The 17,832-nt window shown below is 40.2% G+C and overlaps 2 protein-coding genes across 7 annotated transcripts in view; one reads left to right on the plus strand and one right to left on the minus strand.

Moving 5' to 3' along the window:
* LONP2 (lon peptidase 2, peroxisomal) overlaps positions 1-2,533 on the plus strand; it is a 119,043-nt gene extending 116,510 nt beyond the window's left edge. Inside the window, exon 17 of the mRNA XM_031002551.3 lies at positions 1,003-2,533. Within this exon, the coding sequence (XP_030858411.3) occupies positions 1,003-1,122 (120 nt within the window). The 3' untranslated portion in view covers positions 1,123-2,533. The remainder of the gene's footprint in view (positions 1-1,002) is intronic.
* SIAH1 (siah E3 ubiquitin protein ligase 1) overlaps positions 54-17,832 on the minus strand; it is an 87,789-nt gene continuing 70,010 nt past the window's right edge. For 5 of the 6 annotated variants that reach the window (XM_019012300.4, XM_063700187.1, XM_063700186.1 and 2 more), the window contains one exon: positions 54-1,956. In XM_019012300.4, the coding sequence (XP_018867845.1) occupies positions 1,106-1,954 (849 nt within the window). In that variant the 5' untranslated portion in view covers positions 1,955-1,956 and the 3' untranslated portion in view covers positions 54-1,105. Of the gene's footprint in view, positions 1,957-4,912; positions 5,562-17,832 lie in introns of those variants that run through there. The other variant, XM_004057617.5, reaches the window with a different exon arrangement.

The following is a 17,832-nucleotide window of genomic DNA, read 5'->3' on the forward strand; positions in this document are numbered from 1 at the left end:
GGAAAATAACTTTGGATTTTATCAAACTTAGAGCTAAAGCAGACACAGTAAGATTTTTTTAATTTGCCAGATATTCTTTTAATGAGAATTATAAAAGACCAAAAACATTTTTTGCAAACTGCTTTTAAACAAATGATTTGCTTTTAATTACAAATACTGTGCATGACGATGCCTTCTTCTGCAAAACCAATAAATACAAGAACAAATTTTAAAACATGTGATTTGTCCAAGATATGTGAAAAAGGAAACAAAAGCCTGATTTGCAATATTTATAAAAATCAATTTATTCTCTAACCTTTCAAAGATTAAGCTCAAAGGTGTGACTCATCTGTAGAAGACAGAAAGAGAGCATCTTATAGATGCTTTAAATAGCTTTTGATCATTTTTCCGATGTCACCTTTACTTTCTGGAACTCATGGCTTCACAAAATAGCTGATTTTAAAATATTTCTAATGAACTGATTAATGGGGGAAAAGAAAATATTGAACACGTTATAAATTTTTTACCATAAACAAATATGCATATCAAAAGATACTAACTTTAAAATGGTACAAAAAAGGAAAAACCTGAATTACAGAAAAGTCAAATTTATTTAATGAAAAACTAAAATTAATAAAAATTAGCAAATACACACACACAAAAAAAGCACACAGCAGCACTATGTATTGACTCACAAAGGGAAAAGCAGTGGCCCATGACCACTCAAGATGGCTTGTCAGTTAAAGGAAAAAAACCCAAACACGCACACACCCACGCACACACACACTCCCACGCAAAAACAAACTTTTTTTCAACAATACAATCAATCTACAACAAACACAAAACTCGGAATTATTTTACAATGCTTCCTTTCTTAATACAAAAGATGCCCATCTTGGGTGTATATACATACATTTTTTCAGTGGTTTACTGTTGACTTATTTTTAAATATATTAGTGTTACTACATGCAACTGTTTCCTGTATTTAACAGCCTTTCTTTTTATTTACCTTCATGTGTCTAGCTTCCACCTACCGAAAGAGTTTTAGGTTGGCAGACAGATGGGTGCCTTATTTTCTGTGAAACTGAAGTTTTAAACACTGGCCAGAAAATGTTTGATTGCCATTTCAACACATGGAAATAGTTACATTGATGCCTAAATTGCCATTTTCTGCAAAAAGCTGTGCAATGCTGGTGTCAAAGACTAGACAGTCGCTATTCATAATGGCTGTTGCAATTCCTTCATGAATAGATCGAGGAGTCGCTTCCCAAGTCAATCGTCGCCTATGACCATTTAGCTCAAGTCGGTAAGCAAAATTTTCAGCTTGCTTGCGTGTTCCTATCAGCTGTACAATTGCGAAGAACTGCTGGTGACCATCGTATTTTTCCTGTTTCTCTAAGACTAACATGAAGTGAAAGCCAAAACAGGACTGCATCATCACCCAGTCAACAGCACCAGGAAGATTAATGTCTGTAGCAAGGAAAACTATATCCTCTCCCTGTAGGGTTGTAATGGACTTATGCTGATGCATCAGATGGGGCATTACAGCATCCAGAGAGCCTTGCCATTTACAGGAAGCACCAGGGCACGGACAGGAATAAGGCCTAAACTCACAGAGCTCTTCATGGTCTGCTTTTTCTGTGTGTGGCAGAGTTATTTCACATCCAGAAGAGGCATATTTACAGGGGAAAAGTACTGAATTAGCCACTTTCTCCATAGCCAAGTTGCGAATGGATCCCAAAGGGCCCCGGCAAGTTGGACAACATGTGAGCTTTGGGCGACAGTTGCTACAAACAAGATGGCCACTCTGACATTGAAGAATGGGTGGTAACACATAGTCAAAGCAGACTGGACACTCAAAAAGACTCGCCAAGTCATTGTTGGATGCAGTTGTGCCAGTCAGGGCAGGCACCCTCTGGGATGGTGGACACTTCGAGGTACCGGTAGGTAATGCTGTAGCAGTCTGACGGCTCATTTCTGAAATAAATACATAAGGAGGCAGGAGAAAAATAATTATAACCATGACTTACTTTATAAATAATGTTTACATGCCATAAGTCCTTTTAAAGTTTCATACAAAATTTACTGAGCAAAAGAGGAAGAAAAATAGGATAAAAAAGTAAGATATTAAAAAAATAAAATTACACTGAATGTGCACTTTATTAGGATCTGTACACTGGATAAGCTCTCTTTTCAAAATGTTCCGGAAAACATTTGGAACTTCCTTAATCGTCTTTGGATAGACTACATGGAATAATAAATGCTAAAATAGAAGATGGACCATAAACAACTAAAGAAACTATACAAGGAACTTAAGTTTAATCGAATCCGTTTTGCTAGGACTCTCCCTGAGGCTCCCTTACTCTATTTCTTTCTAATTTGGAGTCAGCTGTTGATAGGTACAGGGAGTTACAGGTGAACTCCTGTATAAAATCGGCACTCTGTTATCCGCACGGTCTGCATCCGAGGACTTCACCAGCCATGGATTGAAAATATTCAGAAAAATTTATGAAGAATACAAAATTTTTAAAATACAGTCTATAACAACTATTTACATATTGTTTACATTGTATTAAGTAATCCAGAGATCACTTAAATTATACAGGAGAATATGCACATACAAATATGACACCATTTTCTATCAGGGACTTGAGCATCCTCACGTTTTGGTATGGAGAAGGGGGTCCTAGAACTAATCCGAGGATACCGCGGATTGAATGTAGTTCCAATGCCAAAGAATCAGAGTATCACCTTCCATTAACTCTTCTTAATAGTAAGCAATTATCTACTCTAGAGGTGTATTTTGGAAATGAAGGGAAGGGTCACAAGGGGAAAGGTCCGCTGCCATCCCATTATCCATCTCTATCTAATTAATTCTTCCCCCCCCAAATTATCACCAGCCAGGTATTAATCTTATTTCCTACTGATCAGTGCCCACCTCAAGAGTGAGGGGATGTACTCGCTAGTGAAGGTGGCGAAAATATAAAAATAAATAAAAACACAACAAAGGTGAAGTGAGGCATGGGAGAAATGGAGGGCCATCTCAAAACTTTTTAGTCTGGTAGAGAAAGTATATCTTTCTGTTCTACTTTCAATCCACAATACGTGTCAGACATAATGAACAAAGGAGGACAGTCAGGAAGAGACAATGAAAAAGGAAAGAATAAAGATGATAGCACGGCAGAGATATATGCCATACTGGGGGTGGGGGATGGAGTCAACAGGTGAAGAACCCCTTCTGTCCAGCGTTCTCCAGCGTTGCTGAAAACATTCATCAGCAGAGTAATAAACATTATTTAACAGGTAAATATCATCTAGAAGAAATAATCGACAATGTAACTAGTCAGGCTGAGTCAAAGATAAAACAAGCAACTTTTCCCAGGAAGCTACCTGGGCTGGAAAATGGCAGGCCACTATTTGTCTTGGGGGTGAAAAAAAAGATCAGTCAATGTCCTAAGACTGCACTCCTAGTAACTCTACTATGCCATAATCTATTTTTTTTTTTTTTTTTTTTGAGATGGAGTTTTGCTCGTTGCCCAGGCTGGAGTGCAATGGCGCGATCTCGGCTCACTGCAACCTCTGCCTCCCAGGTTCAAGCAATTCTCCTGCCTCAGCCTCCCAAGTAGCTGCGATTACAGGGGCCGGCCACCATGCCCGACTAATTTTTGTATTTTTAGTAGAGACAGGGTTTCACCATGGCTGGTCTCGAACTCCTGACCTCGTGATCCACCCGCCTCGGCCTCCCAAAGTGCTGGGATTACAGGCATGAGCCACTGCGCCCGGCCACTAATCCATATTACAAAATTAAAGCCTCAAAATTAATGTTTTATCTCAATTATAGTCATTCTGTTGCAAGGAACTTTTAAGAAGCAATGTTGGTTACCAATGTGACCAAATAAATGCAACTTGGGTTTAGATTACCCAAGTGGTTACCAACTGATAGCTTAAATGAGGGCTGAGGGGTGAAGGAAAAAATAAAGATTAATTCCACGTCACTAAAGGGATATTTTAAAGTTCAAGAGGCAACAAAAGTGACAATTCCATCGTAATGTGTCTCATCATATGGACTCAGAACATGAATCAACTCTCAATCTGAAGCCCAGTGTGACCCAGATATTCTGTCCCCTGACAAAGGACTATAAGGGAGCTCTCCTGTAATCCGGTTTCCCTCTCAGTAGATTCTTTGTACATATGACATCCATTTTATGTCACTTGTAAAACAGTGGGCTCAGCATTGCCAAAACACCCTGGCTGTATGCTGTATGCCTACTGCATGGTCCAGTTTACTTCAGTAAGCAGCGTAACAATTACAAAGTGGTTCCTTGGGCAAAAAACAGTCTAGTCAACCAATGCCTTTCAAATTACTAAATCAAACCGAAGAATCACATCCAAGGGCAGTAAACTCAGTTTATATTTAACACAATATAGCTACGGACCAAGCAAAACACTGTTGTTCACAATTTCTTGACCTAGCAATAGTTATACATCTATCAACAACAGTTCGGGCTCACATTACAATATATCTTTGCCATTTTCCAAACACTGTAGAAAGCACATTTTAACTCCTATTGAAAGTGTGAAAAAGAAGCGAAATGTGAACGGTATTTCTTGGGAACGGAGGTATTACAGGACAGCAACTGTTAAAGCCTCTCAAAGCTCCAAGGGTGGAACCCAGCTCCATCTTGAAACAGAAAAGGAATCCCAACCACACAGGCGCCCTGCAGTAGGAACCAAGGACAGCCCTGCAGAAGTCATGACGTAACCTGAAGTTTGATTTAAACAGAAAAAAGCACAGCAGCCCAAATGAAACATGACTGAGAACCTCGGAAACGGCTCGATTCTGCTGCAGCCATTCCCTAAGCCAGGCAGGTTCCACTGACTAATAGCGTTCAAGTTTCACAGCCTCAGCAACCCATCCTCTTAATGTCAATACCTTTTCTCTTCCTTGTCCTGGCCGCTGGTAAACATGTGAACAAGACTCCCCTCCAGGAGTACAGAGAAGGTGGAGTAGCCTTTCCCGTCATGAGAAGTCAGGCCACGCATTGCGTTTCCCCCAAGAAGTAAAGGAACAGGCCCCTCCTGGGCTCTTTCTGCTCCTAAGCACAGAAGACCCAAATTCGCGTCTGAGGTCAGGATCCAAATACCATTTACTTCTCAGAAGCACCAGTTACAGAGGTGGAGAAAGGAAGCCTTTCCATCCCCAGGAGGCAACCACACCTCCCTGTGAGCTCAAATTCGACTGCATCTCCAAAAATGGGAGCCACAGCTGCGCTGTCCTCCAATGTGCCCTAAGCTTTCGTCTGTCTCCCAAGTTTGTTTTCTCCAGATTCACTGGGTAGGCTCCTGCCCAGCTCCGGTGGAGGCCACGGATGCAGGGGGCGACGCGCTGGCTGAGAAGGAAGTGCGCTCCCTGAGCCAGCTCAAGGGTTACTGCAGGAGCCTGCCTGCCGGGAGAGCCATTTGGAGCCTCGGCCGGGGCTGGGCCTGAGTTGGGAACGCCTACTCCAACCCGGGGCGCCAGGGCCAGTTCAGGGCGCGCGGCGCACAGGGCGGTGCCCGTCTTGCTCGCGCAAGGGTGGGGCCGTGCCCGCAAGCCCCGCCCCCCAGCCAAAGGCCGGGGGCGTGGGGGAGCCCCCGCCACCCCGCCACCCCGCCGTTGACCCCATCCCACCCCAGCGACATCGAACCTTCCTCAGCATTTCCACCAGTTTAAAATTAGGTGGAACCATGCTGTTTTCGGTAGGTCAGAACAGTCGAATATCGGCAGTTTCTTATGGTTTCGATCTAAGAGCTACAGCGTATCTGGGAAATGCGTGGCCACACTGGCGCTACGCTCCAGGTTTATCGTGCGAACTCTAAATTTTTAGAGTGAAAACATTCTCCCTAATTCATTCAACAGCTATTTACCGGGCATCAACTACCATATTTCCTCAATTCTAGCTCACTTCATTTCTACTCCTATCGGCATTATATTTTAAACTCTCCTTACCCACTGTGAAAAGACTTTGCAGGAAAAGTAGTAAGCACACTTCTGCCACATTAAACTCCTACTTAAACCTCCTAAGAGATTATACTCTCTTCCCACTCTGGGAAAGCCATCTTAAATGGCCTCATTAAACGCAGAGTAGCTTGTTTTGTTTTTAAACAAGCACTACCCTTGCCCCAATAAAGCCCTGGGCCTCAGATTTGCATTGCATCAGCTAGTGCGCGCAGAGGTTTAACCTGTCATTACATCATGCTTAGGGCAGCCTCAAAATGCAGCAAGAGTTGGCAGTGAGGAGTGAACCCAATGCAAGGAATTGCAGATTACCCACTTTCAGCAGGAAATTTTAACTCTAACCACTTCCTCACTCTATTAAGTGTGTTCAATCACCCCAACCTCGTTTTACAATACAGGCTGCACAAAACAGCATTAGGAAAAGAAATATAATTGAAAATAGACACAGTCAGCCCCACAACTACTTTTTTTCCTTTTTTTTTGAGACAGGGTCTCACTCTGTTGCCCAGGTCTGAGTGCAGTGGCACAATCTCCACTCACCGCAGCCTCGGTCTTCTGGGCTCGAGCAATCCTCCCACCTCAATCTCCCCAGTAGCTAAGACCACAGGCTGGCACCACCACTCTCGTTAATTTTCTTTGTATTTTTTGTAAAGATAGGGAGTTCCCATGTTGCCCAGGCTGGTCTCGAACTCCTGGGCTAAAGCAATCAGCCTGCCTTGGCCTCCCAAAGTGCTGAGCCACTGTGCCCAGTCTGTATTTTTATTTTCTAATATTTTTTCATTTGACAGGTCTTAAATTTCCCTAGAGAAGGAAATTTCATATATTTTAGAGAAACTCTTCCAAACAGAACCAAAATGTATACAACAAAAAGATGACTGATTATTTCTCAAGCAAAAGATATTTCACTGTTTACCAAACTCCAAAAGATCTGTACAGAGCCTGTAATTACAGCACACTCTGAAAACCACCCATCTATGGACAGGCCCCTCTACTTAATTCAGAAAAGTGGAAGCATTCTAGAGTCATCTACACTTGGATTCAGACCCCGGCTCCACCAGTTGTTGAGCTGTAAAACTGGACTGTTTCCAGCCTCAACTGGCTTTTGTCTAGATTGAGATGGGTAATTTACGTGTATCATGGATGGTACATATTCCAGAATATTTAAGTTTTCAGCTGAGACCTGATTTAATTGCCAAGTCATCAATTAGTCAGAGACCCAGAATTTGTAGATTCCAAGAAACACACTCCAAAAGATGCCTTAACCTTGCAAAGGTGATCAAACATGTCTGCCAAGAATCAACCACCATTTAATTTTTAGCACAATAAACCTTTAATTCTCAACTAGGTAGAATATTTACACTAGCTTTACAAAAAGCTGAAAAGTTCACAGAAGTACCTTAAAACAAGCCCATAGAATCCAAAACTGGCAAAAATCCAAAACTTAGCAAGAATGCACTATTACCTACACTTTCTAAAGCCTATGTCCCAAGCCCAGTTTGGTATATAGTTTAAGTAGATGTCAATCTAAACAAAAACATTTTAGAATCAGCCTTTAATGTTGTCTTAGTAATTTCAGAGCATTCAGTCATTGCTTACCACCTTAGCATACTTAACAGCAGAAAGATAAACTTTTATTCTCAATTTCACGTGGTAATCTTTGTTTCCTTTTATAAATTACTTATAAAAGTTTAAAATGGAGAAATGTCAGATATGGAAAAAAATCATAATATATTGTAAATGAAGTTACAAATAGCACACAGACATGAGGGACGGGGTGAGAAATCAAGAGGGCTACAACATCAGACCAATGAATCAGTTACCTATATGAGGATACTGGTGATTTTTAGCTGTATTTTCTCCAAAGGGGACAATAAACTGCTTTATAAAGATTAGTCTGATTAACAACTGTGAAAACAGTCAAAATGAGCAAAAAGTAAAACATGTTTATTCTTAATTTAGTAAAAAACAACAACAAAAAAAAACAACTGGGCGTGGTGGCTCACGCCTGTAATCCTAGCACTTTGGGAGGCCAAGGCAGGTGGATCACCTGAGGTCAGGAGTTCAAGACCATCCTGGCCAACATGGTGATACTTTGTCTCTACTAAGTAAATACAAAAATTAGCCGGGCATGGTGGCGTGTGCCTGTAATCCCAGCTACTTGGGAGGCTGAGGCAGAAGAATCACTTGAACCCAGGAGGCGGAGGCTGCAGTGAGCCAAGATCGTGCCACTGCATGCACTCCAGCCTGGGAGACAGAGCAAGATTCCATCTCAAAAAAAAAAAGAAAGGGTAGGATGCGATTATCACTACCCAATCTCTAGTAAAACAAAAATTATTCTTAGAAACAATAAAATATAAAATAAAATTATAGGTATCAGATTACAAATTTGCTCTTTCCATTAGAAATCTTAAATAAAACTCCTCCATTCAAAACACTTAAGGCTTTTCTTGTTCCCAGAATGCCTTTAGGTTAAAAGGGTATTTTCCAAACTCATTTGATATTGTGGCAGGTATTATGTAGAAAATGTTTTACGTTAAAATGTTAATTAAACATTGCTTCTATTTGAAGACTTACTTGCTTCTTCTTACACAATGACAAAATCAAGGCAAGTCTCTTAAAAATTCAACAAGTTAAAATGCCAAAAGTTAAAAAATCAAACACTGTTATAAGGACAATAAATTAAACAATCTATAGCTTCCAGAACTGTAGCAAAGCAATAAAATGATTTCTTAAAAATTGTATGTTTTTCCTAAAACCTCCATTTTTCCTGAAGATAATTCTGAAAACTTTGCAGCTACAGAAGTAGTTACACTAAATAGGTATAGAAAGATTGATTACTGGAGATGAGGGAAACCCAGGAAAGCTGTTGTCAACAGACGACAAAGAGGAAAGGCAAATCCCGACTTAAATGTGTTCAAAGCAAAATACAACACTTGCTAAGTCACTTTATTTTGAGGCTTCCACCCAAGCTAAAGATTAGCATATACATGGGGTTTGGTGGCTCATACCTGTAATCCCAGCACTTTGGGAGGCTGAGGTGGGAGGATCACTTGAGCCCAAGAGTTTGAGACAAGCCTAGGCAATATACTGAGACCTCATCTCCACAAAAAAAATACAAAAAAATTAGCTGGGTGTGGTGGCATCCGCTGTAGAGCCAGCTATTTGGGAGGCTGAGGTGGGAGGCTCATCTGAGCCTGGGATGTAAAGGCTGCAATGAGCTATGTCTGTGCAACAGAGTGAGACCCTGTCTGGGAAAGAATAAATAAAGTGTAAGATCCCCCTAAAACAATGCAAGCCCTTCAACATGCCAATAGTAAAACTTTCCCTTTCCCACTAGGCACAATAAAGATTGTACTAAGCTCCTAACTTTGTCAAAGCAATTAATCAAACCTAACTACACCTGAATCCTTAATTTTGTGGTGTGATCACAATACTTCAAAGAAAGTTTCTGAAAGGATTACGTAAGTGATTAACTTCTCCATCTTAGTCTAAGTCTGAAGCTCTTCCATAAATTCCACAGTTTACAATCCTGGTCACAACCCTCTTCTCTAAGAACTAAGTAAGCTATGCCCACTGTCTTCTGCTATTCAATGATGTAAGTGAAAGAAAAGCCTAATGCCATTTTCATTCTCAACCCTTTGCAGATAACCTTCTGATATGCTAAAGCATTTTCCAAAATATATAGGTATCCTCAATCTCCAGCAAGCCAACAGAGACTGAAGGCAAGAATGGCCACTCCCTTCCCTTTCCCTTAAGTAGGAAGAGCCACATAAATTCTTATTACATTACTCCTGTAACTCCTTAACCCCTCTATATAAATTTTCATGCTTAATTTTCACGTCTTTCCTTGGACCTTGGTTGTTGGTTTTGGTCTTGCTGCTAGTCTCAACGGGTTCCAGAGTCAGCAAGCTAAATACAGTTCTTCATTAATGAAGAACTGCCCCAAACACATATTAAGCATCTACTAAGTGCCAGGTAGACTCAATGGTTTACATATGTTCTCATTTAACCTTTCCAATGACCAAAGTTAGACATTTATCCCCACCTTACTTAAGAAAATAGATTTCGACTGGGCGCGGTGGCTCGCGCCTGTAATCCCAGCACTTTGGGAGGCTGAGGTGGGCGAATCATGAGGTCAGGATATCGAGACCACAGTAAAACCCCGTCTCTACTAAAAATACAAAAAATTAGCCAGGCACGGTGGCGGGCGCCTGTAGTCCCAGCTACTCGGGAGACTGAGGCAGGAGAATGGCGTGAATCCGGGAGGCGGAGCTAGAAGTAAGCCCAGATCATGACACTGCCCTCCAGCCTGGGCGACAGAGCAAGACTCCATCTCAAAAAAAAAAAAAAGATTTCAAGGACAGGCATGGTGACTCACACCTGTAATCCCAACAACTTTGGGAAGCCAAGGCTGGCGGGATTGCTTGAGGTCAGGAGTTTGAGATCAGCCTGGCCAACGTGGTAAAAAGTTGTCTCTACTAAAAATACAAAAATTAGCTGGGTGTGGTGGCAGGTGCCTGTAATTCCAGCTACTACGGAGGCTGAGGCATAAGAATCGCTTGAACACGGGAGGGGGAGGTTGCAGTGAGCCAAGATCGTGCCATCATTGCACTCCAGTCTGGGCAACAAGAGTGAAATTCCATCTCAAAAAAAAAAAAAAAGTAAGAGCAAGCTGGCACATGCCTGTAGTCTCAGCTACTCAAGAGACTGAAGAGGGAGGATCACGTGAGCCCAAGAGTTCATGGCTGTACTGCACCATGATTGTGTCTGTGAATAGCTACTGCACTCCAGCCTGGGCAATACAGTGCCTTGAAATAAATACGAGCACAGCCAGATGTTTTGTTGTCTCTAATCTCATGTTCTTTTGAATAACCCTAAAAAACAGTATGTATGTTCTCCTTACTTACCCTGGTATGTAATATTTAATTTGGCATTCAAAACATCTTTTCCATATTTACAAAAACGTGTCAAGAAAATAAACTTCCTAAAGTCTTTAAATTAAACCTTTACTTTCCATCAAAGTGATAGAATCACATATTCTAAGTCTGCCATTAAATCATTAGATATGAAATCAAAGCAAAGTAAGTATCATGGAGAGGAAAGAGCAGAGAAGAGCAACAGAACCAGACAGAGGGCCAAACAGGCTTTTTCAACTTTTTATTTCATACCACACATTACTAAAATTTTTAAATAACCTTAAAACTTTTTAGCAACACACTTGAAATTAAAATTATTGAAACATCAGTCTTGATTACAAACTAATCTGCAATATAACCAAGTCTCAGTGTCTATATAAAAGCATTCAAATACTATTTACCTAGTTATCTGAATACAGCCATTTACTACCTTATGTTTTACATTCTCTCAGGATACAAAATTCTCACATTCCAGTGCACGCTTGCTCTTTTACTCCATCTTGGCATTTAAGCTGTGCTTTTTAAAACCTTACTTAAAAAATTCATGGTACCTAGTTCTACACTCTACCATATAATTCATTCAACTTCACATTACATCTGACAAATCTGGTAGGTAAGTATGTATACACACACACACACACACACACACAGAGAGAGAGAGAAAAAAATTTTACAGCAGATCAAAATTAGCAGTAATCTATATTTGTGATATTAAACTAAGCATAAAAGCATATTGCTAGGAAGACTAAAGAAATTAAAGAAATGGTAAAAAAGTCACATTAGTGAGTCTGATATATTTTGATTGATGGCTCTTTACTAGTAAAATAGAAAAAAGTAATGGAATTTATAGGAAAGAAATGCCATCTTTTAAAAAATCATGGAGCCTTATTAAAATTCAATTATATTCAGCTGAAATAGTTACAATCCGTGTTGACATAAGCAGTACCACCTGAAACTCCAGGCAAACCATTTTAGTTATTTCAACTAAGGATGTAACAGAAGAATTAACAACCTATATTAATTTCCCTCAAACTAAGATTCTGTTGACAAAGAGTTCACATTTCTCTAAAAATTTAATATTTTACTTTCATGTTTTTAATAGTCTAAAAAACAGTATCAGCACATTCTGAATCATCTGAATACACCTGTTAGCCATGTAATTAAATGCCTCTATTCATATTTATGGCCACACTGGCTCTAAGTTGGTCCTATTTTCTCTACGCAAGCTAAAGAGAAAAGCTGAGGTAGATCTAATAACATAAATAATTCATTTGCGTGAAGCAAAGCCTAAATGCCATCATGGTTTCCACTAAAGCACTTGTATGTCAGTGAAAAAATTAAGATTTCATACGACCACATGATACAGGGCAATTAAGGTATGCTTAACTCAAAAAGAACCTGCCCGGTAACAGTCAATTTCATAACCGTAAGTCAATCCCATAAGTGCAGTTTTAAGACTAAAATTCAGCCTGACAGTATCCAATATTTTAGTGAATCAGTAATTTGAATTTCAATGGTTCTGTGGTTTTGTTTGTATTTAAATTGCAAGTTTTGAACTGTCAGCAACACCTGACAGAGTTGACGGATCACTGGGCTCCTGCCTAATAAACTCTGTTCACCGACTTCACATACTCTTGGTTTTCCTATCTCACCAGTCACTCCTCAGCTTCCTTTTATTCCTGCTCTTCTCCCCAAATTATTGAAATTGTAGCTGCCTATAAATTACTGTAATCTCTTCCAAACCAGTCTCTCTGTTTGCATCCTTGTCTCCCACCCTTACACCCTAAGATGTTCTTTTCTTATGTACACTGGTACTTTGGTGATCTCATTCAGTCTCCTAGTTTTAAATTCCATCAACATGCTAAGGATTTCAAAATTTTTATCTCCAGCCCAGATTTTAAAAATAAACACAATGCTCCAGATTTGTCTGAAACCCCAGATTTGTAAATCCAATTGCCCCTTCAGGGGGATGGCCAAAGAGAAACTCCTTATCACCTCCCAAAGTCTCTCCACTCAGAGTCTTCCTTTTTTCAATTAATAGAGACTCCATCCTTCCAGTTACTCAGGTCAAGCGCCTTCGAGTCAGCCTTGATTCTTCTCTTTCACAACATACATCTAAAACAGTCAGGAAATCTCATTATACCTCCCTTCAAAATGTATTCAGAATCCAACCATTCCTCCCTACCTCTACCACTACCATCTAGTCCAAGCCACCAGTATCTCTCATCTGGATTACCGCAATATCCTCCCAACCAGTCTCATTGTTCCCAGCTATGTCTCCCACCCTCACCACCTAATATGTTCTGAGCACAGCAATTAGATTAATTAATCCAGCTCCGTTTTATATCAGATGACATAAATCTCTGCTCTACACTGGCTACCCATGTTAGAGTAAAAGCTGAAATCCTAAAAATAGCCCACAAGGGGCCATTATGTATAAGGATACAACATGGTGCTGTGTTCCCATTACTCTCTGACTTCATCTCCTACTTTGTTCCCCTTTACTCACTGCACTGACTTCCTTGTTCAATGGCAATGCTAGGTTGCTCCTTTGGGCCTGTGTCTTAAAATACTTTTCTCCTGAATATCCATGTGGCTAACTCCCTAACTTTCAAATCTTTACTTGTTACATTCAATGACACTCACTCAGACCCTCTATTTAAAATAGCAAGCGGCACCCTGCCCACTGCCCCTCTGTGTACTCCTAAATCTTTGGCCCATCTCATGCCTCCTAACTCTTCCCAGCAAAGAATGTATTATCTTCTAACAGACTATATAATTCACTTATTATCTTTTATTTGTTGTTATAGGCGCCCCCTGTCCTCAATTGGAAGGTAGGATTTTTGTCTGGCTCAATTATGTATCCCAAAAACTTAATACAGTGCCTGGCACATAGTACAGGCTCCAATAAATACTTTTTGGATGAATAAATAAATCAGAAAACAAGAACTTTGGACTTTCAGGCAGCAACATCCAAAGTCAGAAAGCAACAGAACAATGCTTTTAAAATTCTCAAAGAAAATTATGCCCTAGAATTCTATACCCAACTATCTCGAAAGTGTTGAGGGCAGAATGATGACGCAAAGTTTCAAAATACTACCTCCCCTGGATATGTTCTTAGGAAGCTCCTGGAAGATAAGCTCTTCAAATACAAGGGAAATAACCAAGAAAAAGAATGGGGTTACAATAAACAGAAGACTGCATCTAGGAGAAAGGTAAAGAAACTATTGAAGATAATGACAACTTTATGCTAGAAGAGAGCAACTGAAGGCATCCAAACGACCTGATGGAACATTTAGACAAGCGGCAAGGAATGTGAGGTAGCATTAGCAGTAAGCACAGAAGAAAACAAAGCCAAAACAGGAAGGAAGAAAAAAGGTATTACCTACAAAAAATAAAAACTAAAAAATGCAGAGAAAGAAGTAATCAGTTTATTACATGGCTCAAACTGAATAACTTTGACAGTCAGGATAAGCAAATAAAAAACTGCAGTGTTACTAACTAAATTAGGAATGTAGGAATGAGAAGGGTATGCACATGTGATGGGGGCAAGAAGAGTTAAAATCACAAACGGAAATCAACAAAGAAAGCCAAAAACTGAAATCTAGAAACAATAGAGGCGTGTTATTTAAAGACAAAGATAAATGCAAAAATAATCAGCTAAAAGAGGTCAAAGTGGTGGCTGAGGCAAGATAATCACTTGAACCCGGGCACAGAGGTTGCAGTGAGCCAAGATGGTGCCACTGAACTCCAGCTAGGGCGACACAGTGAGACTCTAAAAAGTCTATCCTCTAATGTTGGCAAAGGAGTGAGTGTGTATGGATGCCTGTTTGTAATAGTAAACTGAAAACAGCCCTATCCTAAGAAAGTGGTTAAATTATGGTCCACACAACAGAATACTGTGTGCTGCCTTCTTTAAATAAAATGGACTCATACATCAGACTTTCTAACGTGTAAGAATCAACTGTTTAAACGGGGTGGGGGGAGAGAGGCCAGGAGCAGTGGCTCACGCCTGTAATCCCAGCAACTTTGGGAGGCTGAGACAGGTGGATCACTTGAGGTCAGGAGTTGGAGACCAGCCTGGCCAACATGGTGAAACTGTTTCTACTAAAAATACAAAAATTATCCAGGCATGGTGGTGGGCACCTGTAATCCCAGCTACTAGGGAGGCTGAGGCAAGAGTATTGCTTGAACGCAGGAGTTGGAGGGTATAGTGAGATGAGATCAGGCCAACTGCACTCCAGCCCCGGCGACAGAGTGAGACTCTGTCTCAAAAAAAAAAAAAAAAAAAAAAAAAAAAAACAAGTTGGGGGGAGAAAAAAAGCTACAGAATATACAGATTACAATTTCATTTAGGTCAAAAGAAAAAAATAGGTAAGTATAATAGTTATGCACATTGATGTATATATTTTCATGTATGTATGCATGTATGTAGCATGTAATGAAACAGAAAAGAAACTGGAAGGACATCCAAACTGCAGAATGTAGTTTAATGGTTTAAGATGCAGGATCAGACAAACGGAGAGCAAGTCTGGAATTAGAAACCAGAGAGAGATGGGACCACTGAACTACAGGCACACAAAGCATCAAGAACTGCAAGAAACAGAGACTGTAGGCACAAATTCCATCGTCTGAAATTACAGTACACAGTTCAAACATATATAGTTCTTAGAGATGATAATCATGAGAACTACCACAAGAATTTAAGTCAGATCAAAGAAACTAACTTTAAAATATCTTTGGCTGAGTAAAACAAAAAAATGTGAAGCACACCCAGACTACACCAAAATGTCTACGATGGTTACTTTTTAGTAATCAGATTATAAATAATAGTTTGGGGGTGAGGAGGGATTTCGGTATCTCTCCAATGTTTCATAAAATTATTGGCAATAAAAAATATTACACTTAAAAATTTTAATGCACATTTTATCATATCTCCACATTTTCTGTTAATGAATTGCTAGTAACTTCTACAGAACATCAAATACAGAATTCAAGAGCCGATTTTCTCCTTGCTTTCACTTTTTTTCTTAAAATTCCTCAAATAGATGGATACTTACAGGAAACTTAAAACCAGCCTATTCACAAAAAGCTACATATTTTGTAGACATTTTATACTATAAAAAAAATCTTATTTATTTTTTCTTGAGACAGAGTCTCGCTCTGTCGCCCAGGCTGGAGTGCAGTGGTGCAATCTCAGCTCACTGCAACCTCCACCTCCCAGGTTCAAGCAATTCTCCCGTCTCAGCCTCCCAAGTAGCTGGGATTACTGGCGCCCGGCACTACACCCGGCTGAAAATATCTTAAACATTTTAAAAGTTAACAAAATTTATGATAGCCCCCCTCCCCTCACAAACTCAAAAGAATACAGTCTGCAAAAATTAACTAACGTCTGTATAGACAAGATATCCGAAGTTGTTCTAATAAAGCTAAATCAGGGCCCTTCACAAGTTTTTAAAAGTAAAGCTACCTTACCCAACAAGCCTGAGTTCTGGCCAAATTCAAAAGGGCAAAATTTAATGTGAAATACAAAGGAAGGAAACCAGGAAGAAGTTTTTAACAGGGAGAGGATTACTTCATTTTGTCAAATAAATTATTGAAGTAATCTTTCCAAGGTAGAGTCTTTGCAGAGAAGCTAGTATACACTTATATTTACTGTATCAACCATCACTAGACCAAGGTGGTCGATGTGACACTAATAAATAACTATACCAAGTACGCTGAAATATTTTCTACAAAATTCAAGACTGGCATTAAACTCCTTAAGAAAGTATTTCTCACTGGCAAGATCTGTTTTATAAATATAATTAGTTCTCCAAAGGTTTTTCTCTTTCCAGTTTATTCCATGTGCCCAGACTCCCTGTTCAAAACAAAAACGAATAAGCAAAAAAACAAAACAAAACAAAAAAAACAAGTCAGTTCAAACACGACTGGGCAACCACAAACCTAATGGAAGGTTTCTGCCAGCTTTATTCTGGTCATATCTTGTCTGTAACATTAAACCTAAAGTTCTGGAAGACTTTTTTTTTTTTTTTTTTTGAGACAGAGTCTTGCTCTGTTGCCCAGGCTGGGTGCAGTGGCACCTTCTCGGCTCACTGCAACCTACACCTCCCGGGTTAAGGGATTCTCCTGCCTCAGCCTCCGAGTAGCTGGAATTACAGGGGGATGACACCATGCCCAGCTAATTTTTTTATTTTTAGTAGAGACAAGGACAGGGCTTCACCATGTTGGCCAGGCTAGTCTTGAACTCCTGACCTCAAGTGATCCACCAGCCTCGGCCTCCCCAAAGTGCTGGGATTACAGGCGTGAGCCGCCATGCTGAGCCTCTTGAAGATTTAAGGAAAAAAAAATCATTCTAGAAATACTGGTCAGAAAGTATTTGAGATGGCCAGGGAAAAGAATAAGACTTAAAAAACAAAAGAAGGGCCAGGCGTGGCAGCTCACACCTGTAATCCCAACAATCTGGGAGGCCGAGGCGGCAGGATTGCTAAAGCCTTTGAGTTTGAGACCAGCCTGGACAACATAGTGAGATCTCGTCTCTAATAAAAATAAAAATTATAATAAAATAAAATAAGAAGTACTGGGACACATGGCTATTCAGCTGGTAACTTTGTCATGGATAAGCAAATAATACTCCTTAATCACACAAAAAAACATAATGTTGAGTGAAAGAAGCCAAACAGAAATGAAAGAGTACAGGCCGGGCGCAGTGGCTCACGCCTGTAATCCTAGCACTTTGGGAGGCCAAGGCAGGCGGATCACCTGAGGTTGGGAGTTCAAGACCAGCCTGACCAACATGGAGAAACCCCATCTCTACTAAAAACACAAAAAATTAGCCGAGTGTGGTGGTGCATGCCTGTAATCCCAGCTACTCGAGAGGCTGAGGCAGGAGAATCGGTTGAACCCGGGAGGTGGAGGTTGCCGTGAGCCAAGATTGTG

Source organism: Gorilla gorilla, chromosome 18 (genome assembly GCF_029281585.2).
Source record: "Gorilla gorilla gorilla isolate KB3781 chromosome 18, NHGRI_mGorGor1-v2.1_pri, whole genome shotgun sequence".
Taxonomy (NCBI): Eukaryota; Metazoa; Chordata; class Mammalia; order Primates; family Hominidae; genus Gorilla; species Gorilla gorilla.